Source organism: Sorex fumeus, unplaced genomic scaffold (assembly GCF_029834395.1).
Source record: "Sorex fumeus unplaced genomic scaffold, SorFum_2.1 ptg000072l, whole genome shotgun sequence".
NCBI lineage: Eukaryota > Metazoa > Chordata > Mammalia > Eulipotyphla > Soricidae > Sorex > Sorex fumeus.
This window is the reverse complement of record NW_026606129.1, coordinates 48,966,525-48,993,019: the sequence shown is the minus strand read 5'-3', so window position 1 is coordinate 48,993,019 and position 26,495 is coordinate 48,966,525. Positions and strand designations below refer to the sequence as shown.

Below are 26,495 nucleotides of genomic sequence, written 5' to 3'. Positions count from 1 at the left end.
CCGGTAATGGTCTTTTATTAGGCAGTACTAAATCAGAGCAGAGATTTTTTTTGTACTGTGGTGGCAACATGGGAAGATGCTGTCATTGACAACATTGACAAAGAATACGGTCAACTGGTTCAGCACATCCATGATTGTGCGAGGAATGCCAAGAAAGAGATAGCCACAAAAAAAGCCTGTCTTCGAAAACTCTTGAGTTTATTTGCCAATGTGGCTTGGCGCATGCCTCAGGCAACCACAAGCGAACATCTGAGCTTGCAAAGCAGTGCAGAGAAGCAATCAAGGAAGATCTCAAAGAGAGAAGAGCAGGAGTGCTGGTAGATGTGGCAGAAGCTGGGAAAAGCATTCATAACGCCCGCCTGTCCTTCACCAACTACAAGATGACTGCCCTCCGATGTCCTGATGGATCTACCACATCTTCATGACTTCTACTCAGGTCTCTTTAATAGCCACATCCACCTGCCCACATACCAAATTCCGCAGGATGGATATGTCTTCCCAACGTTCTCCCTTCCGAAATCCGACACGCCATCTCGACGGTAAAGAAACAAAGACAAGGTCAGACCTGAACACCTGAAGAACCTACCGTCAGTACTCATCAATACACTGGCTCGGCTCTTCACACACTACCTGTCTGAATGTAAGGTTCCGTCCCAATGGAAAACCAGCAGGACTGTACTACTGTACAAGAAGGGAGACATTAACGACATTGGCAACTATCGCCCAATCTGCCTATTGTCTGTCATCTACATAGCTGTTCACTCGAGTCATCCTGAATAGGATTGACAGAACGCTAGATGAAGGACAACCATGTGAGCAAGCTGGGTTCCAAAAAGGATTCAGCACGATTGATCATATCCATACGATAACCAAGCTTATTGGGGTGTCTCGGGAGTTCAGGATGCCACTCTATTTAACATTCATTGATTTAAAGAAGGTCTTTGATTCTGTTGAGACAGAAGCGGTCATCAAAGCCCTAGCCAATCAGGGCGTTCAAACTCAATACATCAGGATCCTCTGTGAGCTGTATTACGGATTCACTACCAGGATCTCACCATTCTACAAAGAAGTGATCATCGATGTCAAGAGAGGGGTTCGGCGAGGTGATACTATTTCACCGAAACTTTTCAGTGCCACCCTTGAGAACGTCATGTTAAAACTGGAATGGGAAGGAATGGGAGTGAAGATAGATGGTCAGCAGCTATACCACTTCCACTTTGCTGATGACATCGTTCTAATAACACCAAACATCAGCCAAACGGCACAAATGCTGGCCAACATCGACCATGAGTGTGGAAAGGTCGCATTAGAGCTGAATCTCACAAAGACAATGTTCATGCGAAACAGTCTTGTTCCTGACATTCAATTCACTCTCAACAGAACGACCATCTCCTAATGCAACAGTAATGTGTACCTAGGTCGATAAGTCAACACGACAAATGACCTGGCCACCTCAGTTGCGCAGGAGGAAGAGAACGGCTTGGAACGCCTTCAAGAGCATCAAAGAAATAACTAAGAGGATGAAGAACCTCCAGCTCCGAGCACATCTCTTCAATTCCACTGTTCTTCTTGCATTAACATGTGCCTCAGAGACTTGGGCCCTACGAAAACAGGATGAGAACGCTATTTGGGTCTCTCAAAGAGGAATTGAAAGAGCTATGCTTGGAGTATCACACTTCACTCAAATGAGAGAAAGAATCTGGAGTTCTGAACTCCATCAATGCTCAAGAATCAGGGATGTTGTCTCGTTTGCCAAGGCATCAAAAATCAGATGGGCTGGACACGTAATGAGATTCAGAGACGACTGCTGGACTAGAGCTATTACTGACTAGATTCCAGGGGACTTCAAAAGATCACGTGGCCTCCCATCTACGAGATGGTCAGACTTCTTCGTCAAGACCCTGAACGATCAGTTTGAGTCTCTTTGTGTTCCTAGAATGAGCAGATGCCATTGGGCAACGCTAGCACACAACAGGATGAATGGAGACATTACTGGCGCCCGCTCGAGCAAATCGATGAGTAACGGGATATCAAGTGATCAGGTGATCAGGACAATTTTCATGCTTAAAAATTTAGAAACTGGAACCTTAGAGATAATTACATCCAGTGGTGTGTTTCCCTTGCACATGCAGACCTGGGTTCAATCCCCGGTACCCATTGTGGTCCCCTGAGCACAGCTAGGTGTGGCCCAAAAAACAAACTGTTGGTATAATGAATATACTCACCCTTAGAGCATCATATTTTGAAGTTTATAAAATTGCATGTGTTAAATATGTTTAACTTAAAATTTCATCTCATCTTTCCTTTATTATTGTAGTAGTGTTTGCACACTAGCTAGTGTCACAGATTTTGCACCATTAGTTGCAGTTCTTGCATGCACTCACCCAGTATAGCACTTCAGTTAAGACACATCAGTTATGGTTGTGTTACTACTCCTGGGAGCTGCCATGTTGCTCACTATATGCTTGACAGAGGAGCCTTTTTCTGGTTGTGGTGTTTGCTCATCTTTCAGTTGTGGCCACTCTGTGTGTGTTTGTGTGTTTGAGTGTGTGTGTTTGGGGGAGGAGGGCTCACACATATCTGCCTATGTTGCAGCCAGAAATCACTTGCAGCACCTGGATATTACAAATAGCAGAGCTGTCAGGGTTAAACATTTAGCACAGTTGCCAGGATTGTATGTCATACCTGTGGAACACAAGGGCTTTGAACTCATGACCCTACATTGACAAGACACATGCTCTAAGTCTCTGCACTATTAACCTTATCCCAGATATTTGTAACTTACTTTATGTTCATTACTCCTTAATGAAACTATTTACAAAATTATTAACTACTCTAAAACCCTTTGATATGAGTATATATGGGTTATAGCTACCAATATTTATCAAATTCAGCTAAAACTGAAAGACTTTTAGGAGGCTGAAGCGATAGTATAGTGGGTAGGGTATTGTCTTGCACAAGGCTGACCCAGGTTAGATCACTGGCACCCCATATGGTTCCCTGAGCCTGCCAGGAGTGATTCCTGAGGGCAGAGACAGAAATAAGCCCTACACTGCCAGGTGTAGCCCCCCAAAATTAAAAACAAAAATTAAAAAATCTGAAAGACTTAAAAATACTTTGGGCTAGAGAGATAAAGTGCAGTAGACAGATCAGGTGCTTGCTTTGAATGCAGATGGTGGAGCACAACCCTTGCACATTGTAAGACCCTTTGATCCTCAGAACTTCATGGCCCTCATCACAATTAAGTGTAGTAGTTATAAATTTTAAACAATAATAAAGAATGAAAGAAAGACATAGAAGCTGCTCCCTATATTTTCTGCTGTTTTAGAACCAAGATAAGTATCTAGGGTTGTTTCTGTTGTGTTATATAACTTGTGTCTTGTTTGAGGCTTTTTTTTTTCAACTGCAATTAACTCTCTTGAGTACGCAATTAATAGAAAAAATTGTTCTGTCCACTGTTATTCCTGAATGGAATTTGCTTGCTTTTGCTGTGGAGTTCTAAGAAGGAAAAACTAGGTCAGTAGCATTGAATAAGGATGTGGAAATGAGCTCCTGTCAAAGATGCTCATTAATGCTGTTGGCTGGAGGCTGGCTATTCTGATTTTAACTCTAGAGACCATGTTTCCCAATACCACCTTTTGGGGGATGCTAGAATGATCCAGGGAGGACACTGTTTTTTTTTTTTTTTCCCTAAAACATGACATTAGGTCAGAACTTTTTTTTTTTTTTTGTGAAACATCATAAGGTACAGTTGTAGATTTACAATTTTTTGTGCTTGGGTTTCGATTACACAATGATCAAAAACCCATCCCTCCACCAGTGCCCATTTTCCACCACCATGGATAATATCCCTCCCACCCCCATCCCTCCCATCCCACCCTGCCTCTGTGGCAGGGCAATCCCTTGTGTTCTCTCTCTCCTTTTGGGTGTTGTGGTCAGGTCAGAACCTTTCTGTACTCCAGATTATGCTTGTAGCTCCTCCGTGTAGAGAAGATAAAAAATGCCTTCTGCATTCTATGTTCTTAAAATAGCAGATGTATTACTCCAGCATATATGGAGAAAATATACTCACTTCTCTAATAAAAGCTATGGCATTTTACCAAAGGATGAAAAATATAAACAGAATCACTCAGCCTTTTAACATTTTAGAAATTATAGACTGTTAAGTTCTACAGTTCCTAGTTACTTTCATACTAAGTATAAATCATTCTTCAAAAAGTTGGGTGTACTGGGGCCAGAGAAATAGTACAGCTTAGGTAGGGGTATTTGCCTTGCATGTGGCCGATCCAGGTTCAAATTCCTTGCTCTCTACAGGGTCTTCAAGCACTGAGAGCCCAGGAGTAAGCCCTGAGTACACCGGGTGTGGCCCCAAAGCAAAACAGTACAAAGATTCATGCAGAGTATGAATCATGCAACACAAAATAATGAGCTTGCAGGATTTTCTTTTTTTTTGGGGGGGGGTTTGCTGGTTTGGGCCATACCCAGTGATGCTCAAGGGTTACTCCTGGCTCTCTACTCAGGAATTACTCCTGGTGCTGCTTAGGGGACGATATGGGATGCCAGGAATCAAAACCAGGTTGGTGATGTGCAAGGCAAGCACTCTACCCACTGGATAATCACTGGCGTGACCGTGTAGCTATTTTTTTCCCCTTTTTTTTGGGGGGGGTCACACCTGGCGATGCAAGGGGTTACTCCTGGCTCTGCACTCAGGAGTTACTCCTAGCGGTGCTCAGGGGACCATATGGGATGCTGGGAATTGAACCCGGGTCAGCCGCGTGCAAGGCAAATGCCCTACCTGCTGTGCTATCTCTTCAGCCCCCCGTGTAGCTATTTTGATGGAAACTTATTTGTTGAATGCTCTTCTGTGCCATGCAGTGAGCTAGCAATTAAGAAGAAATACAGTGGTAAATTCATGGTCTTTATTCCTCAAAGAAAGTGTATTGGCGAGGCAAAATTAATGTGTAAATAATAAACATTTAAGTGATAAACATAAAATACTCAAAAGATTTAAAACTTTTTTTATGTAGGAGTACTACTATTTATTCTGCCACTGATTAGCTGATTGAATTGGGTATGAACTCCACCTTACTTTTTTTTTTTCATTTTTATACAATAAAACACCCATACCTTCACCAGTGCCCATTCTCCACCACCAAAAACCCCAGTATACCCTCATTCAATATGCCAAACACAGTAACAACAAAATCTCCAATGGAGATGTTACTGGGCCCGCTCGAGCAAATCAATGAACAACGGGAGGACCTTTACCTTTACCTTACCCTCATTCCACACCCTCCCCCTACCTGTGGAGCAGATGATTTCCACATTACTCTCTCTCTACTTTGATTACATTTAATATTTTGACACCAGACCCACCATTATTATTTGGGATTTTACCCCAACACTCAGATCTGCTGAAAAGGTAACAGTAGACAATTTTTTTTCTATTGCTGGTTATAAATAACATATGATGTTGCCTGGCTGCAGTAGTGGCCGCGCAATTTTGAAATTCCGAAATTTTAACCCTTAAATCTGGAAGGATTTCTGCCAAAACCTGCTGGGCTCCGAGATTTGTTCCTAAGTCTCTGGGATCGTGGCTGTTAAGCAGCTTGAGCAGGAGCCAGAAAGGCCATTCATGGGCAACGACTTGGGGTCTCGTTGGGGTGGAGAGGAAAGGGCCGGCTCCACCCTCATCCCGCGAGGCCCCATGTGTCTCAACACTGAGGGCTCAAACCTGACTGCCCAATGGCCTCCGGAGGATGGTGGCCACCAAGCTGCCTAGGGGGAGCAGGCAGAGGAGGGACAACACCCTTTCCCCCCTGCGGTGGCCCAGCGACAGTAACCTACTGTGGGGTCCAGATGAATTTCTGCCAAAAGCCTCTGGGTTTCGAGATTTGTTTCCGAGTCTCTGGGATCATGGCCATTAAGCAGCTTGATCAGGAGCTAGAAAGGCCATTCATGGGCGGTGACTCCGGGTCTTGTTGGAATGGGGAAGATAGGGCCAGCTCCACCCCTTCCCTTGAGACCCCGTGTGCCTCCTCACTGTGGGCCCAAACCTGACTGTCCAGTGGCCGCTCGAGGATGATGGCCACCGGGCCACCAGGGGGAACAGGCCAAGGCACGAAACCTATTCCCACCTGGGGTGGCCCAGCACTGGTAACCTACTGCAGGGACCAGACGCATTTCTGCCAAAAGCCTTTGGGTTTCGAGATTTGTTTCTGAGTCTCTGGGATCACAGCCGTTAAGCAGTTCGATCAGGAACCAGAGAGGCCATGCCTCCAATTATATAGCTGAGCCGGAGGTGGTTTGTGGGTTTCTCCCACATACCTAACTTACACCCTAACTTTTGGCCGTTGACTTTCTTGGTAAACTTTGCCCCAAGTTTTTGGGGTCTGGCCAAAGGCACAGCAGCAATTTTGGGGTATCTGGAAGTCTGAAGGCGCCATCAGGCTGTTGATGCACTCGCCTCACAGGTACAGATTGACCTGCTGGCGGCACCATACCCCCGATTTAAAACATTTTTAAGGGGCTGGGGAGATAGCTCAAAGGGCTGGAGCATGTTTTGTGTGAGCCCCAGCACCTCATGGCTCTCGAGCACCGCCAGGAGTAGCCCCAAAACATTACACCATGAATGTAGCCCCCCTCAAAAAAAAAACATGTGGGAGCAACCACTGTGGCCACAATTGGTAGCTCAGGACTCTTTGTGGTTCTGCGTCAGAAGTAACCTCTGGCATAACTGGTGCCTGGGATTGCAACTGAAATAAGAAGCAGGGCAAATACCTTTACTCCTTACTACCTCTACCACCCCAGCAGACATTTTTCTTCTGTTTTGTTGTTGTTTGTTTGTTTGTTTGTTTTGGGCCATACCCAATGGTTCTCAGAGGATTCTCCTGACAGCAAGTTCAGGGCTCATCCTGGCCATGCTTGGTAGACCAATTGCGGTGTTTGAGATCAAATTGGTTTCTTTAAAGGGGTGCTGTTTTAAAGGATGTTTTTATGAATAAAGATCTGATCAAAGAGGTAATGGGAAAAAGGGGTAAATTTACGCTTCCCTCCCCATACTATCGCTCTGGCCCCTTTCCTTTCTCAGTTTGCAGTTATAGTCTCGAGTCAATGACTTCTCTATTTTCTTAACGGTGTCTTTGAAAATTAAAAGTTAAAATTTTTTATATTATTTCTTAAATTATGTATCTGGTTTTGATGATAGGTCTAAAAATATTTGCCTGATCTTAGATAAGGCTGTGCTTTCTTATCTGAGTGTCTAATTCTTTCTATACCATTATTGAAATCTATTCTGTTCCATTTATCTAATATGTGGTTTATGCCAGTACATTTACAGTAAAGTTTAAAATCAGGTAACAATCTTTTTCTTTAAAATTATTTTATCTCCTTTGGGTTTTTTTTGTATTTTTATGTAAATTATGGTATGAAATTGTCGATCTTTTAAAAAATTCTGTTGGGGCTGGAGAAATAGCACAGTGGGTAGGGTGTTTGCCTTGCACGCAGCTGACCCCGTGTTTGATTCCCAGCATCCCATATGGTCCTCTGAGCACTGCCAGGAGTAACTCCTGAGTGCAGAGCCAGGAGTAACCCCTGTGCATCGCCCGGTGTCACCCAAAAAGCAAAAATAAATAAATAAAAATTTAAAAAAGAATAAAATAAAATAAAAAATTCTGTTGCCAAAAAGGTAGGAGGAGTGGAGAAAGATAGTACAGTGGACAGGGCACTTGCATGCATGCACTGACCCAGCTTCAACCCCCTAACACCTCATATGGTTCCCTGAACCCTGTCAGAAGTGATCCCTGGGTGCAAGCCCCCAACCACTGTGGAGTTTAACCCAAAACAAACAACAACTGTTTGGAGGCCACACCCAACTGTGCTCCTGGTTCTGTGTTCAGGAATGACACCTGGTGGGTTGCCAGGGATTGAACCCAGTTTGCCATGTGTCAGCCCCTATCTCCTATCTCTCCAACCTGATCAGTGAGTGCCTCTGTCCATCCCATCCATCCTTCCATCTTCCCTTCCTCACTCCTTCATGCTCACTCACTCTCCGTCCCCTTCACCCTGCAAGGCTGAACTGTGTACCTGCTCCCAGGTACCTGCTGCTCCCAGGTCACACACTTGAGTTTCAGTGCCCACATACACTTTGTGTTGATGCCTCCAAAAACAGATCTTGGTAGTGGTGCTAGAATTGTATTTGATGCATGTGGGGAAGTGATAGATAAGAAAGTCAAGTCTCAGCTTCTGAGACAGGAGCTTTACCTTGAGATATCACTAAGTCTTTCCTTTTTTGGAACTGAACAGTTCATCTCTCGATTTACTTAGATCTGGCTTCATTGAAATTCATATATCTTGAGTGTTTTTGACAAATCTATCCAATTTTATACTATTTTAAACTACAATTTTATACTATTCTTTTGTGAATAAAAGTCTTTCATGTGTTTTTAACCAGACCGTCCCTTGCAGTACTTTTACCCATATAAACTAATACTTCTATACTTTTATTTCTTTTATTAAAAAACATTCTTAAAAACATTTTAAGAATGTTTTTTAAGTTACTGAAGGTACCCTAGGTATAATTGTATTGTATTGCCTCTAATACTGTGTAGAAACTGTTATTCTAATCTAATGGAGAAGAAAGCAATGTTACCTTGTGTAACTTTAATCGCATGTTTCTATTTTAAGGGTTTCCAGCTGAATTCTTGGGAGAGAAAATGGCCTATCAGGGCTATCAGAACAACCAGAGCTGGCCCGAAAATACAAATTTTGGCTTTGAATCTGAGCAAGTGGTGAATCCTGTTGAAACTGGTAAGTGTAGATTCGCTTATAATTCCAGAATGTGAACTGTTACATAAAACTGAAAAGTCACAACTACCATTTAGATAAAACATTGAATCTAAATATAGCTTGTAAATACAGCTTATTGCCAAAGTATGATTATTTTCCTGAACATTTATTTGACCCTTTTTCCTTTCAGTAGATCTCTTTTGAGGCACATTCACCCTTCTAGTTCTCTCCCATTCAAAAATTATTTTGAACATATTAATTAAAACTTATAGAATTTGAAGACTAATAATTAGTATCTTAATTCTAATGAAAAGATTTGTTGTAATAACAGTAGTACTATTTGTTGCATCCTTATTTCGTGGCAGGCATAGTGTGAGAGCCTTAATATACCTATACAGCTTTTATTTGATAGAAGAGAAAACTCATAATTGATAACTTAGTTATCATTTTGTTATAATTTTTAATTACATCATATAATTTAATTATCATTTGCATTAATGCAAACTGATTCAGAGTTGGGAAGCAGAACGTTCCTAGAGCTGGAAGTGGTAGGAGGAATGAATTGTAGGAGGGCCTCATAACAGTCAAGCCAAGAGTAATTCCTGAGTCAAGTAAACACTGATCATTGTTGGGCGGTGCCCCAAAACAAAACAAACAAGAGAAATCCTATTCTCTTTAGATACTGCCCTCCGAGGAGTGATCAGATAGATAAGGAGTTATCCACCTGATCCTGTGCAATCACCATCTACTTTTTTTTTTTTCTTCCTGTGGGGAGGGGAAACGGCTCTTGGACCACACACAGTGATGCTCAGGGATTACTCCTGGCTCTATGCTCAGGAATTACTCCTGGCGGTGATTTGGGGACTATATGAGATTCTGGGAATCGAACTTGGGTCAACAAATCAAATGCCCTATCCACTGTACTATCACTCTGGCTCACCATCTATTTTTTTCTCAGTGAATTTACTTATTTTGTGGTTTCATATGAATATAATCAGATAGCATATAGTCTTGTAACTGGATTTGTGACATCACTAGAAGAAGCATGGTCCTCCCGTTTTTCATTGATTTGCTCGAGCGGGCCCAGTAATGTCTCCATCATGAGACCTGTTGTTACTGTGTTTAGCATATTGAATACGTCACGGGTAGCTTGCCAGGCTCTGCCATGCGGGCGAGATACTCTCGGTAGCTTGCCAGGCTCTCCAAGAGGGGCGGAGGAAGCGAACTCGGGTCGGCCATGTTGGCCGCTTGTAAGGCAAACGCCCTACCGCTGTGCTGTCGCTCCAGCCCATCAATAAGTATTTCACTCATCACTAAGTATTTCATTCTTTCATAAAGATACATAATACTCATTGTTGGATTACCACATTTTGTTTACCTGCTCATTGGTTGTTTTCTCTTCACTATTATGAATAATGATATTTTAAATTGAGTTGAGTAGATATGTTTTCAATTGGTTGTTGAGTAGATATGTTTATTGTATTGAGATGACAGTTATCGCCCTCCTGGCCAGAAAAAGAAAAGATGAGAATTGTTGAATCAGATCGGCCAAGCTGATTTGCCAAGCAACTGTATTGTTTTACGTTTTCTGCCAGTAATGTATGAGGTTTACAGTTCTTCCACTGCATTGACAGCTCTTGTATTGCTTTTCCTCTTATTTTCAATTATAACCAACACAGTAGGTATCTCATTCTGACTTTAATTTTTATTTACTTAGAGACTGTTCATGCTATCTTTTGTTTCTTTATTTTTGGACCATATCAGTGATGCTCAGGAGTTACTTCTGGCTCTGTCCTCAAGAATTACTCATGGTTGTGCTCAAGGGACCTACATGTAAGGCAAGCGCCTTACTTCCCTATCCTATCTCTCCAGTTTCTCTTATTATATCTTTATGTGTTTATTTGCCACTTAAATCACCCTTAAAGAAATGTGTATTTGGAAGACTGTAGAGATAGTATGGTGGATAGGGCAATTGCTTTGCATGTGGTCAACCCAGGTTGGATCCCTGACACCCTGTATCATTCCTCAAACTCCACCAGGAGTAATCCCTGAGCATAGAGCCAGGAGTAAGGCCCAGGCATAGCCAGGGTTGGTCCAAAAACTGAAAAAGGAAGGAAGGAGTATTTGGGGCTGGAGAGATAATACAGTGGGTAGGGTGAAGCCAACCTGGGTTCAGTCCTCAACATCCAATATGGGAGGAAAGGAAAGAAAAGGCCCATCAACAAATTCTACTTAAGCCAGTTTGTCAGTCCATATGATTCTTTTTGTGGAGCTTCTTTGATCTGTGCTTCAAAAGAGACATAACAATTCTTAGAAACTCTCCGCTTATAATCATTGGAATTTTATTTATTTTGTTTTTGGGGCATACCCAGCAATGCTCAAGATTTACTCTTGGCTCTGTGCTCAGATATCACTCCAACTTGACTACACGCAAGGCAGATGCCCTACTTGCTGTATTCCATAGGGTTTCTCCATAGGCTTTGCACTCAGGAGTTAATCCTGGCAGTGCTCAGGGGATCGTATGGGATGCTGGGAATCAAATCCAGGTCAGTTAGGCAAGGTAACACCCTACCCACTGTACTATTGCTCCAACCCTCGGTTCATTCTCTTTGCACTTGTAGAATTTAGAAAGGTACAGATCAGCACCAGTTGAAAAAAATGTTGATGCTTCATATTTGAGTACTGTCTCACAGATCTCGCCAAAGTTATGTAATTTAAGCAAGCCACAATACAAAGGATTTCCAGTGATGGCGCTTAATAGAAAACCCCTTTAAGATCTTTTTTTTTTTTCTTTTTGGGTCACACCCAGCAATGCTCAGGGGTAACTCCTGGCTTTGCACTCAGGAATTAATCCTGGCAGTGCTCAGGGGACCACATGGGATGCCGGGGATCGAACCCGGTTCGGTTATGTGCAAGGCAAACGCCCTACCCGCTGTGATAACGCTCCAGCCCCCCCCCCACCCGGGCCCTTTTAGATCTTGATGGGATTTTTATTTTATTGTAGAGCAGGGGAGTGGAAGGGAGGGCAGTTGGGCTATACTCAACAACACGGGTTATTCTTGTCTCTGTGCTCAGGAGTGGCCCCTGCTGGTGCTCAGAAGACCATGCGTGGTACCTGGAATTCAAACCAATTTTAGCAGGATACAAGGATGCAAAGTGCCTTAACCCCATACTATTTCTCTAGTCCCATGTAGAATTTTTAATTGTAAGATAGGATAAGAACACCAAAGAAAAGAATGTAAACAGAGAAAGGGTCCCTACCCATTTTTTTTTAGTTTTTAAAATACATATATTTACATAAATATATAAATTTCATATAAGCATATATTAAATATGTAAATTACATTATTTTAGTACTATGTCTTATATTTATATATTTATAGCTATGATGTATAAATATATACTGATACTATCTTTTTATATTATGTATTTAACCAAAGGCCTTTGTTGACTTTAACTAAACTGTGTCTCTCTTCTACATGTCTCACTCCTGTGGCCAGAAGACAGTAAAGCAGTTAGGGTGCATGCCTGAAATGTGCTCAACCTGAGTTTGATTCCTGCCGCCACATGGTCCCCTGAACATTGCCAGGTGCAGCTGTCAAGGCCCTTGAGCACCATCTTGGACTCCCCTCCCATTCGGAAAAAAAGCCTAAACTCTACCTTATACTTGTGCTTTTTTTTGGGGGGCGGGGGGCATGCCACTCTTTCCAGGATGCCACCAGATGTAAACTAGGTGTTACAGTGCTGTGGGTATGAGACTTGAATGGGGGGGTAGAGCGAGGGAAGCACGAAGGTCTTGGAAATGGAACCCAGGGCCTCACACATACAGGGAAAATACTCTACCACTCTGCTACATCCCCAACCCATGTTCTAGGTTTTTGCTTTTGTTTTTCTTTGGGCCACACCAGGTACTTAGTACAGCTTTGTGCCCCCAGATCACTCATTGGCAGTGTTTTGGGGACCATGTGGTGCTGGAAATCAAACCCAGCCTTTTTGCATGCAAAGCAAATGCTCAGCCCATTGAGCACCATCTTTTGTGGCCCCCTCATAAGTTTTGGTTTTTCAAGAGCACACATGTCATGCTATAGACAACCAGTAAATAAAGTGTAATGAACTTTGTAAAAAATCTTCTATTTTCAAATGTGATTTAGCAATCTCTTACTCTAAATGTGAAAAGTGTATAACAGTCTCACTAATTCTTTAAGCATTTTCCTTCAGTGGAAGTGTGAAAGGCAAAATGAACAGCAGCTACCCTGAACCAAGTCAAGACTGGAGAATGAATGTTTATAGCCTTCCTCAAATTTCAAATCCCCTGATGTTCTAAAGAAGCAGCATAAGGCACTTCCTCCATTCCCAGTGGTTTCTCAGTTTGCCTTCTGCTATTTACGTTTCTCATGGCATGATCTCTCCTAATCCAGAAGTCCCTTACGGCAGATTTAGCTACCTCAGAACCAAGAATGATCATTCTGTTAAGGTTTGGACTTTGCATTTGCTTCTGACAATTGAAGTGCCATAAGAGAATGAGTCATTGCAGCATCACCAAGGAACTAATTCTAAATGCAGGGTTGGTTTTTCTTTTTTTGGTGGAGAAGGGAGGAATGGGAGTGGCAGTGTCAAAGAACTGATGACCCTCTACGGTTGTTTTGACTAATCTTAAAGGTAATTCAGATTATACTAAATTGTGAGGTCACGTCCTACGCACAGATTTCTTGGTTAACCTGACTAGACTATGTCCAGAGACACAGAGGAAGACCAAGTCTGAGGGATTGACCTCTCACTGACCTTGCACATACTGACGTAGAGCCATATCCTGTACCCTAGCTTCCCCCCCATGTTAGAAGACAACAAGTTTAGCTGATTTTTGTTTTTTTGGCCATAACCTGGTAGTGCTCACGGATAACTCCTAACTCTGTGCTAAGGGGGTCAGACATGCAGTACTTAAGAGTACCACATGGTGTCAAGTATGGAACCCAGGCCTCCCACATGCAGATATGTGCTTAAGGTTGAGTTATCTCTCTGGCCCCTTGCAGATGTTTTGAGTGTCTATACTCATGCTAACTCCTGACACTGGAGTTTAATATTTCTTACCTCAAGGGGCTATTCACCTTTTCTTACTCAGACAGCCCTTTTTCACTTGTTCTAGCTATCTTCTTTTAATAACCTGAAATGAATGTTTACTGAAATATACTTTGGAGCTATAATTAAGTCTGTAATTAACTCTTAGTATTATTTTAGATTAAGTATTAGTTCTTTGAGTTTGATATGTATTTTGGCTCTTTGATTTAGATATTAGATAATACAAAGCTGTAACTATGTAACATACAAATTAGTGAGTAATGAATATATTGATTGCCTAGTACTCACATCTCAATGTACTACTTACGTCACATATGCAATTAATCAGTTCATTGCATAGTAGGAATGTTCAACTTTCTAGTTGTCACTGGGAATGAGCTTGGATTCTTCTCTGTTCTGTTTCAGATCCCTTTAAGGTACACCATGATGATAGAATGGATGATTTTCTCTTTCTTCCAAGTGGAACAACTAATGTTTCAGCATTTACAGAACAAAATGATCCCGTGAAAGACAGTTATGGTATGGTTTATACAACTATTTTTTTTTCTTTTTCTTTGTAATTGTTGTGAGTCTGCAGTGCTTAAGAGTCTTTGGGGCCATTCTCAGATGGTACCCAGGAGCCAAGGGATTAAGCCCAGGCCCTTGCAGCACTTGAGCTACATTCTCAGCCCTAAATTTATTCCTCAGCCCTTTTTTGGTGACCAGATATACTGTCTCCCTGAGGCCTAAGCAAATCTTACTTGTCAGCTTGCAGTATCCATATTCCTAGGTTTGTATAACTTTTAATATGAAGATAGCCTGGCATCTTAGCAAAAGCAGAATTTAACTTTTACTCACACTGTGTTTTCAGGCAGAGCTGTCTAACAGAAATCCAGATCAACAGAGAACAAAATGGGAATATGGAGATAGCTCAAAAGGCTAGGACAGGGGCTGGAGCGATAGCACAGCGGGTAGGGTGCTTGCCTTGCACGCAGCCAATATGGCCGACCAGGGTTCGATTCCCAGCATCCCATATGGTCCCCCGAGCACCTCCAGGAGTAATTCCTGAGTGCAGAGCCAGGAGTAACCCCCGAGCATCGCCGGGTGTGACCCAAAAAACAAAAAACCAAAAACCAAAAAAAAAAAAAAGGCTAGGACATATACTTTGTATGCAGAAGGCCTGGGTTAATCCCTGGCATTGTATGGGTCCCCTGAGCACCACTAACTGTGACTCAAGTACCCAAAAAAGGGGGAAAAATTACCAGTGCATGCAGTATATATTACTTGGAGTTTGAAAGTAGTTCAAAGTGGGAGCTTAGAATTTTAGCTTATTTTATATCCTACATAAAGAACAATAAATTTGTAGCAAAACAGCAAAATAAAAAGAAACCATTTGCGGCTTCTCAAAGTAGCATGCTATGGGAACCAATGGGAACGAACTGAGTTAGGTTTGTTGGCATATTCTGCATGTGCTCTGGGCTTAAGAATGTCTTTAGGAAAAGGAAAACATATACTTTTAGGGAGAAGGGGGGAGATTTTACAGAGTTTGTGTCTCATTTGTGCTATTCTTCTTTATACTGAAGAACCTCTAAGAAGAGAATCTCCTGTCATTTGTTGGTTTGTTACTTGTATTTGTAGTCCTTAGGTTCCCCGCACCCACCCCCATCCTCTGCCACACCCCGGATCTGCTTGATGCAAGGCAAGCACCTTAGCCCTGTACTCTCTCTCCAACATTCTTCAGACACTTTGGTTTTAGCATTGATTCCTGTTTTTGCGCTCACTCACTAGTTAATTGTTTATTTGCTTTGATGTCTCTATCGTATCTTTTTTCTCTTTTATGCTCTTTCTGCTTTTCTCTAATATAAACTATCATTTCATTTATACCCAAACCACTTCTAGTAGTCTACTAACAGATCCCTCTTACCTCTTATTTATTTTTAATTTTTTAATCTTGTGTTGTGAATTGAACCCAGGACCTCACACATCAAGACAAGTGCTCTGCCACTGAGCCACATTTCATGCCCAGATCCCTAGTTTCTTTTAAAATTCGTCTGGAACTATAGCTTAATGGACTAGTGCATGTGTGTTATACACGTAGGAACCCTGGATGTGATCTTTGACATTGCAGCCAGAAGTTGCTGAACACTGGATATAGCTCCCTTCCAAAGAAAAGAATAAAATTCACTCTGGAGCTTGGGAGAAACCTCATTGGACTGGAGTGCATACTTTGCATGCAGGAAGCCTCGGTCTGATCCTCAGCACCAGATGGTCCTCAGAGCTTTGCCAAGTAGTACTTTCCCCTGAGTACTACCAGATGTAGCCCAAAAACAATGAAACAAAATTATCCTGGGGTCTGGGAATGTGGCTTCAATAGTAAAGTATTTGCCTTGCATATGTGAGGCACTGACTTTGATCCCTAGCACTGAAGACCCCTTTGGCACTTCTTGGAATATCCCTGGGCCCCAGAGTACTGTAGGGAGTACCCCCCACCCATAACAGTAATAAAAGTTTTGGTCTAAATATGCCTACTATATTAATCATTTTAAGTCCCTGCTTTAGTCAATATCTTAAGACCTTAAGGGAAATCACATTTTTCAGTTCAATCTAAATTTTTTCCTTTTTTTTTTTTTTTTGAGTGGGGAGAGGCACACCCAGCTGTGCCCAGGCTTACCCCTAGCGCCCAGGGATTACTCCTGGAAGGGCTTGGGGACCACATGGAGTGCCAGGGATTGAACCCAGGTTGGGTACATGCAAGGCAAGTGCTATACCCATTGTACTCTCCAACCCCATGAATTCCTCCTGCTTTTCTAGATCTTTCTTTCATTGTCTATTCTACTCCAAGTTTCCCTCTGGTATGCAGGATCTATTTGAATCAAACTAGTATTTTAGTGCTAGGAACATTCTTGTCCTGTTGGCATCATCATTTTGCGCTTTGCAGTGTTCACTGCTCTACATCTTAAACCTGACTACTCTCTGTTCTCTACCTACTTGTTGCTGTTTTTTCTGTGAAGTCTTTTCTGGCTATTCTGACTCTCATGGTGTTTTAATCTCTTAAAGCACTTAGTCCAGGCTACAGTTTCCATTATTTAATTATGTCTGTCTAGCCTCTCTAAATTGTAATAATCTTGATGGCAAAAAACAGGTGACGTTGGATTGCCTATTGTGTCTGGCAGAGTGAGAGCATGATGAAAAATCATTTTTAGGCCTGATGATGTGGCTCAGTGGTAAGAAGCATGCCTTTTATACATTAAACCTGGGTTCAGTTACTGGCACAGGTTGGGGTGTTACAGCACTTTTTGTTTTTGTTCTTTGGGCCACATCAGAAATGGTCAGGGGTTACTTCTGGCTCTGTACTCAGGAATTACTCCTGCCTGTGCTTGGGGAACCATATGGGATGTCAGGGACTGAACCCAGGTTGGCTGCCTGCAAAACAAACTCCCTACCTGTTGTACTATCTCTCCAGCCCCATTAAAACTCTTTAAAAAAAATTGCTTATGAGGCTGGGGACAACACAGAGGACTGGGGTACCTGCAGTTGCTCAGAATTTGATCCTTCGCACCACATGGTCACTAGAGTGGTGCCAGGATCAAATCTCACCACCATCCAAAGCTCTTAAACCCTGTTGGGTTTGACCCAAATATCAAAAATTTAAATTGTGGGCCAGAGAAAAAACTTAAGCAAAGCATGCTTTGCATGCAGGAGGCCTGGATTTGTTTCTAAGTATCACATTATCCTTCAAGTACCACAAGGAGGGAATCTACCATCCCTCCACCTGCAGCACCTACAGTAGCCCCTGAGCACTACTGGGTGTGACCGTCCAAGAAATGTTTATGAGGTTATTATACTCAGTAGTGCTCCCACTTTGCATTATGTAGTGCCAAAGATCAAACCCTGGGCTTCAGGCCAGAGAGATTATACAGTGGTAGGGCACTTGCCTTGCATGGAGCTGTACCAGGTTTGATCTCAGGTCCTGCCAGGGGTGATTCCAGGGGTAAGTCCCAAGCACTGCCTGTTGTGACCTCAAAACAAAATCAGCAAATTTCCCCCAAACTCTGACCTGACACTTAACAGCATATGCTCTAAACCTTGAGCTATGTTCCCTGGCCTTTAATAATAATTCTGTTATATTTGTGAAATCCTGGGATGAGGACATAGCTCAGTGGACTACAGTGCATGCTTGGTATGCAAGTCTAGATTCAATCCCCAGAATTCATGGTCACTTAATCACTTCACTTAATCCCCGTTATTCATCGATTTATTCGAGCGGGTGCCAGTAACGTCTCCATTCATCCCGGTTGCGTGCTAGCGTAGCCCAATGGTATCTGTTCGTTTTAGGAACATGTAGAGCCTCAAACCGATCATTTAGGGTTTTGACGAAGAAGTCTGACCATCTTATAGGTGGGCGTCCACGTGATCTTTTGATGTCTCGTGGAATCCAATCAGTAATGGCTCTAGTCCAGCGGTTGTCTGTAAACCTCATTACATGTCCAGCCCATCTGATTTTTGATGTCTTGGCAAATGAGACAGCGTCCCTGATTCTTGAGCGTTGACGAAGATCAGAACTCCGGATTCTATCTCTCATTTGAGTGAATCGTGATATTCCAAGCATAGTTCTTTTGATTCCTCTTTGAGAGACCCGAATAGTGTTCTCATCCTGTTTTCGTAGGGTCCAGGTCTCTGAGGCATATGTTAATGCAGGAAGAATAGTGGAATCAAAGAGATGTGCTCGTAGCTGGAGGTTCTTTATCCTTTTAGTTATTTCTTCAATGCTCTTGAAGGCATTCCAAGCCGCTCTCTTCCTCCTGCGTAACTCAGGTGCCAGGTCATTCATCATGTTGATTTCTCGACCTAAGTATATATAACTGTTGCATTCGGAGATGGTGGTTCCGTTGAGAGCGAATGGAGCGTCAGGAACAAGGCTGTTTCTCATAAACATTGTCTTCGTAAGATTCAGCTGTAGTCCGACCTTTCCACACTCACGGTCAAAGTCCGCAAGCATTTGTGCCGCTTGGCTGATGTTTGGTGTTATTAGAACGATGTCATCAGCAAAGCGGAGGTGGTGTAGTTGCCGACCATCTATCTTCACTCCCATGTTTTCCCATTCTAGTCGTCGCATGATGTTCTCGAGGGTGGCACTGAAGAGTTTTGGTGAAATGGTATCACCCTGCCGAACCCCTCTCTTGATATGGATGATTAGAATTCATGGTACCCAAGCAAAATTCTGGAAGTAGCCCCTGATATAATATGCAAGTAAAATACACATGTGCGTGTGTGCATGCAAACACACATACACACGCACACTCACTCTTTTATTTGTTAAATTAATTTAAAAGACACTTTTTTTGTTTTGGTTCTTAGGACCATACCAGGAAATGTTTAGGGGTTGCTACCAGAAATTGTCGGGGCAGGGAACTGTATCATGCCAGGGCTCAGACTTGTGCTTCACTTGCAAAGGATATGTCAGTTCATTCAGCTTGTCTCCCCAACTTTTTACATAATATTTTCACTAAATTATCCTCTAATATTGGAAAAGGAGGTGTTAATATTGGTAGGATTTGGAGAGAAAGGGTATTGGATAGGACTCTGCCTTGCGTGCAGCCAACCCGGGTTCAATTCTCAGCATCCCATGTGGTTCCCCGAGCCCACCAGAAGTGATCCCTGAACTCAGAGCTAGTAGTAAGCCCTAAGCTCCGCCATGTGTAGTTCATTTTCATTCATTCATTCATCATCCTGTTATTCGTCGATTGCCTCGAGCAGGCCCCAGTAACGTCTCTTTCATCCTAGCCCTGAGATTATATTCAAGGCTCTTTAGGAGAATGAGACCCATCATTGTTACTGGTATTTGGCATATTTGGTACGCCACGGGGAGTTTGCCAGACGCTGCCCTGTGGGTAGCCTGCAAGTTTGTCCAAAGTAGGAATGAGATAGTAAGATGTCATAAAAAGATGTCCTGATAAGATGTCCTGATAAGCGGTTCCAGGAGCTGGATTTTATAGTCTCTGAGTCTTGGCCGTTGATAGGATTACACACACGGTGCCAGGGGGCCAGGTGGTGGGTGTGACCCTCGCCTACTGGAATTTGGAGGATCTGGGTGGAGGATGCTCGACTCCAATCCGAGTAGGCTTGGAGATCTCGGCCCCGGAACCCGCGTGGCTTTGTCCCTCTGCCAGTTCAAAGCATATAATAATAATTGAAGACTATTATTGACAACAACATGGTAGCTATCAATGACAACATGGTAGCTGTCAAAACTTGAAGGTGCCAGTAGTGTTTACATTAGTTTTTAGGTCAGTATGCATTTAAAGGTAAAAGGTAAAGGCCCTCCCGTTGTTCATCGATTTGCTCGAGCAGGCCCAGTAACGTCTCCATTGGAGATTTTGTTGTTACTGTGTTTGGCATATCGACTACATCACGGGTGGCTTGCCAGGCTCTGCCCTGCAGGCAAGATACTCTCGGTAACTTGCTGGGCTCTCCGAGAGGGGCGGAGGAATCGAACTCAGGTCGGCCATGTTGGCTGTGTGCAAGGCAAGCGCCCTACTGCTGTGCTATCGCTCCATTATGCATTTATAAAATATATACAACTGATTTCAATGTTAGATTTCTTTTATTCCCTCAATGTTAACCAAGTTTCAAAAATGTTTTTGTTTGTATTTCAATATTAGGTCTGTTTCCCTGTGATACATTTTCTCCCGCAACTGTTGAAACTCCGGGCTGGCCTGTGGAGGCCCCAAACTCTCCACTTTCAGAATCTGTCATTTCCCCACAACGTCTTCAGCCCACAGCAGGTAAGTGACACAAAACTTCTCTTCATTAGTTAATGGTTGCAGTATTAGCTAATAAAAATTATCAAGCTTATATTTTAGCAGTCAGTAATAGTACAGGTTAAAGTTTCACAGCTGGACTGGGATATATATTTAGGTCAAGTGATAGAACACATGGGTATGTGAAAGGCCTGCATCTGATCCCTGGCACTATATTACCCCTAGTGTCCACCCAGTACCTTTGGTTGTGATTCTTGAACACAGAGTTCTGCTTTGTGTAGATACTTTTTTTTTTTTTTGCTCTTTGGGTCACACCCGGTGATGCACAGGGGTTACTCCTGGCTCATGCACTCAGGAATTACTCCTGGTGGTGCTCGGGGGACCATATGGGATGCTGGGAATCGAACTCAGGTTGGCTGCGTGCAAGGCAAACACCCTACCCACTGTGCTATTGCTCCAGCCCCTTTGTATAGATACTATTAAAAAGGACCAGAGAATGTAGCTGTTAGAAAAGATGAAGTCATGAAATTTACATATAAGTGGTACTACATGGAAAGTATCATGTTAAGCGAAATGAGTCAGAAAGAGCCGGATAGACACAGAAAGATTGCATTCATCTGGGGAACATAAAGTAATAAAATAGGAGACTAACACCCAAGAGTGGCCGAGATTAGTACCAGGAATTTTGCTCCCTGACTTGGAGGCCAGCCATACTTGCTGGGGGAAAGGGAAGCTCAGATAGAGAAGGGAGCACCAAATAAAGGGTGTTGGGAGGATCCTCCCAGGATGGGAGAAGCATGCTGAAAGTAGACTATAGACCAAACATGATTGCCACTCAATGCCTCTCTTGCAGAACACAGAACCCAAAAGGAGAGGGGGAGAGAGAGAGAGGAGAGAGAGAAAGAGAGAGAGAGAGAGAGAGAGAGAGAGAGAGAGAGGAGAGAGAGAGAGAGACCTCATGGTGTTTCACTAATAAAAAAATAATGATTTTTTTTTTAAAAAAAAGGACCAGAGAGATAGTACATGAGGTAAGGCATTTGCCTTGCATATGGCTGCTTTGGTAATGACCCTGGTTTGATCTTTTGTACCACATATGATCCCCTGAGTACTGCCAAGGATCACTCTTGAACCAGAATTAGCCCCAGTGTGCTGTGGGGTGTCCCCATAATCCCAAAATAAAATAAAGTGATCTTCTAAAAAAGAAGAATTTCATATCTGTCACAAATATTTTTGAGTATGAATTACTGATTTCGTGTTTGGAGAATAGTTGAAATGTAATGTTTGGCATCACTGTATCACTGTCATTCCATTAATCGTTGAATTACTCGAGCGGGTGCCAGTAATGTCTCTATTCTACCCAGCCCTGGGGTTTTAGTAACCTCTCTTATTCATCTTTTTCCAATGATTGGAGGTTCTTTTAGGGTCAGGGAAATGAGACCTGTTGCCGTTGCTGTATTTGGCATATCGAATATGCCATGGGGAGCTTGTCAGGCTCTGCCCGTGCAGGCGGGACACTCTCAGTAACTTGCTGGGCTCTATGTTTATATATTTTTCTCTATGATTTTTTATATATCAAAAATATTGTGAAATGAGTCTTGTAATATGTTAATTTGGGGAATCAAAGCCAGGTACTAGGTCCTCAGTACTGTCAGGTATTGCCCAATCCACACAGACACATACATACACACACACACACACACACACACACACACACACACACACACCCCTACCTGAGGCCAGAAGGTGGCTTAGTGCAAAAGCACTTACCTGGACAGCTTCATGCTAGAAGTTCAAAGCCTGATGCCACCAGTCCACCAACATGCACCAGGCAACCCTGAGGACTTTGCTGTATGGAGATCCATGGCCAAAAAGGGCCCAGAAGATAGGTTAGTCGCTTAAAAAACAGTGAAGGCGAGCATGAAGCCATGAATTTAAGTCACCCACTGCAGTGATCTTGACAACCGCATGTTTTATGATCCCCGGCAAAGGTCAAAAATCAATTCTGTTCACTAAAATATTACTTAAATATTACTTTAATATTAATGTTACTTAAAATATTTGGCATATGCAAGAAAAAATGTGGGGGAGTTAGGAGAATACTCCTAGTATTTAGGAGTCCTGGGGGACCCTCCAGTGATTCTCTGTCAACTGAGCCAATAGTCTGAAGTCAGGACCTGAGAACACATTTACTGCAAAGGCCCTCCTGTAGTGTTACTTATTACCTGAGTCACCCAGTTGATGCTGGGGACCTCCAGGGTCACATCCAATAATGCTCATGGGACTGTGTGGTGCTCAGAATGGATCAAATCAGTCTGCCACATGCAAGGCATGGCATGCACCTTAATCCCCGCACTGACTCTCTGGCCCTAGAAAATCCTTTAACTCAGTGCAGATTGAGAATTCTGGGCTTTTTTTTTTTTCCTTGATGATGCACACATTCTTTTCCTGATATTAATGATACATATGTGTTGCTTTTTTTTAAAATCCTGTGAATTTGGGGGGCTGGAGATACAGTACAGTGGATAGGGTGCTTGCCTTGCACACTGCATACCTGAGTTCAATCCCTGCATCCCACATGGTGCACCATCAGGAGTGATTCCTCAGGGCAGAGTCAGGAGTAACCCCTATGCTTTACTGGATGTGGACCAAAAGCAAACAAAAACCAAATAAAATCCTGTGAATTTCAAGGGGTGGAGAGATAAACCACTGGGATGGTGTTCAAGGGACCATGCTGTTCTGGAAATTGAACCTAGTCTTCCTTATGCAAAGCCTGTACTCCAGCCCTTAGATCAGCTACTAAGTTTTGAATATGGAGCCATAAAAAGGTAGTTGTCGTCCCTAAATTTCCATACTTATTTATTTCCCTTAGTGCCAGCTGAGGATGTAGAAATAGCATCAGAAGAGAAGGCTCCAACAGAAGCGTTGGACATAATGATGGGATTGAAGGCACCATCAGCAGAGATGACTCCAGCCAAGGATACAGCTCCAGCCAAGGATACGGCACCAGCTCCAGAAGCTGAGGTGACATTGACTAAAGACATGAAATCACTTACTGAATCAGATGGGGCACTGGCCATGGACATGGAATCATCTGTTGAATCAAATATGACTCTTGTCCAGGACATGATACTGCCCAGAGAATCAGAGGAGTTTGCAGATCAGGATGTCGTATTGCCCACAGAAATAAATGTGTCTCCAGCCAAGGACACTTTACTGCCCACAGAAACAGACGTAGCGCCAGCCAAGGACATAATACTATTCAAAGAAACAGAGAGGGAACCACCTATAAATACAGATTTGACCCCAGCTGAGGGCATAGTACCACCCACAGACAGTGGCATGACCCCACCTAAGGGTGAAGTATCACTCTCAGAAATAGATATGGCACTGGCTAAGGACATTGTTTCATCCACTGAAATATCCTTAACAGGGGATGTGGCCTTATCCTCAAACACAGAACTTAACATAACAGATCATATGACACTGCCCCCAGAAACAGAAGTATCCTCCATTAAGGAGATGGCCCCATCTCTAGAAATGACTCTGGACAAAGACGTGTCCCCATCCCAAGAAACAGAGATATTTCTAGGAAAGCATGTGGCACCACCACAAGTAACAGAAATGGCTGTGGGCCAGGATGTGGCTCCACCCCAAGTAACAGAGGTGGCTGTGGGCCAGGAGGCGGCTCCACCCCAAGAAACAATAACGGTTCTGGACGAAGATGTGCCTCTTCCACCACAAACAGAGGTGATCCTGGCTAAGAGTGTGGCTCTGCCCTCTGAAACAGAAGTGACCGAAACAGAAGTGACCGTGGCCAATGACTTGACTCCTGCCAAAGATGTTTCACCACCTGAAGAAAGAGAGGTGGCACCAGTTCCCGTTAAGAACATGGAAATTATACAGACACAGGAAGAAATCAGTGAGGATTCCCAGTTAGAATCTCTCCAGGACAAGAAACAGCCAGCTTCACCTGCTTCCATGATTTCACCAGGTATGGATTACACATAGTCTATATTTCTGCCTATCAGATGTGTTCTTCAGAAGGAAAAGTGACCATTGTCTTCCAAGTAAAGTAATCACACTGTACTTTGCAAGTCTATATACAGTTCTACGCTTGAGCAACTCATTCTCACTTTGACCCTCCGTCAACAACCCTATTCTTGTGCTCTTCTTATCTTGCTTTTTTTTTCCCCCTAACATAATTGAGGCAATGAAAGAGAAAATTTTCAAACTTCCACTGCCTCATCTACCTAACTATGTGTGTCTGTTTCTATCAGGAGTCATCCCTTCCATTACTTTGAGTAAATTACCCCTGCTTGTGATTAAAGCCAGTCTGTATTTTAACTCAGTCTACCTCTCTTGCCTGTTTAAGTTCATTGCTCTAACTTTTCTCCCCTTTTTTACCTTTACTATTTACACTCCTTTTATTGTTTCTACCAACTAGCATTTTCCTACCTAGGAGGGAAGTCCCTGTCAACATTACTCTGTTCCTCCTTCCTTCCAATTTCTCTGCTCCCCTCATAGGAGCATGGCTCATTCCTCAAAAAGTTCTCATTTTCACTTTCTTCAAAATGGAGAAATAACTGATATCATGCTTCTCTGACCCCTTTGTGATGTTTACTCTTACCTTTAGAACCAGCAAAAACCATGGGCCAAAAGTACAACTTGCCAACAGATGAGGATTCTGTGTTAGAGAAAGTAGAGCAAGAGAAGCAATCTAGTAGTCGACCTTCTGAACTTTCTTCAGAGATTTTAGGTAAGTTGGGAAAACAGGACAATCTTTGAAACTGGGAATCAGGATGGATCGATTTAAAGGAGAGATGTAAAAATTTGCTTGTTACTTTTTTTTAAAAATTAGCACTGTGTCAACTTAGAACGTCTAAATTTTAATTACTTTTTATTGTTCTGTCCTGCACAGTTAGGCAGATTATTGACTTATAGCTCAGTTTACGCAGCTATAATAGTGTTTCTCAACCTTTTCCCAATCATGGCCACCTCCTGATCTTGTTTCCTTTCCATCATCCCCTCCCCCCAGTCCTACTATGTACCCCGTTAGTCTCATGCCTTCCTTTATACAATTTTCATGTGTGGCCCCCTTGAAATACACTGGGGGACCACAGAGGGCCAAAAGGCACTCAGTGAGAAATGCTGATATGTAAGATGAATGAATTTATCATACTGCATACTGTGAATACTGGCTAGTTCCAGTCTATTTCATGGCTCAGCAGCATTGCCTTAGAGTTACTAGAAATGCAAAATCTTGGGCTCTACCTTTATCCTTCAGAATCATACACGTTTTAATAAATTCCCCAGATAATTCTTAATCTGTGTTAAACTTTAGGAGGCACTGCTCTAAGGTGTTCTCTAACTTAAAGTTTGACCATTTAATGAACTTGATGTGTTTTTGATGCTAAGGTTGTCAGGTGTGGTGTATGCATAGGATCGTGAACTAGCAATTCTCTGGTTTCTTTTTTGTGATTAGACTTGTGCACTTGAAGGACTTTGATTTCTTAACTGTTTGTAGTGTTCTATTGGGTGCACTATCTAGTACCAAATAGGAAGTGTTTGATATTTTCTAATGTTTTAGTGTCCAAATATATTAGTAAAAATTTGCCAACTTCTTTTTATATGCAAAATGTACTATACAAAGGTATATAATCATTAAGTCTGGGTCCTTTGTCTAGTTTTATAACCTGCATGTTCCCAAAAACTTTTTTTTTAATTAATTTTTATTAGTGAAACACCATGAGGTGCAGTTGTAGACTTACAAATTTTTGTGCTTGGGTTTCAATTATACAGTGATCAAATACCCAAAAACTCTTAAGTTCAAAGACTTATGTAATAATTGAATAAAATAGTATAAAAGATGGCACCAAATGGCTGCTAATTGAC

The 26,495-nt window shown here is 42.6% G+C and overlaps 1 protein-coding gene across 1 annotated transcript in view; it reads left to right on the top strand.

Moving 5' to 3' along the window:
* The window catches only part of MAP4 (microtubule associated protein 4), a 166,785-nt gene that overhangs the window by 98,674 nt on the left and 41,616 nt on the right, over positions 1 to 26,495 (top strand). The window contains 5 exon segments of the mRNA XM_056129475.1: positions 8,686 to 8,808; positions 14,269 to 14,382; positions 20,505 to 20,627; positions 23,473 to 24,594; positions 25,237 to 25,359. Of these exon segments, the coding sequence (XP_055985450.1) occupies positions 8,686 to 8,808; positions 14,269 to 14,382; positions 20,505 to 20,627; positions 23,473 to 24,594; positions 25,237 to 25,359 (1,605 nt within the window).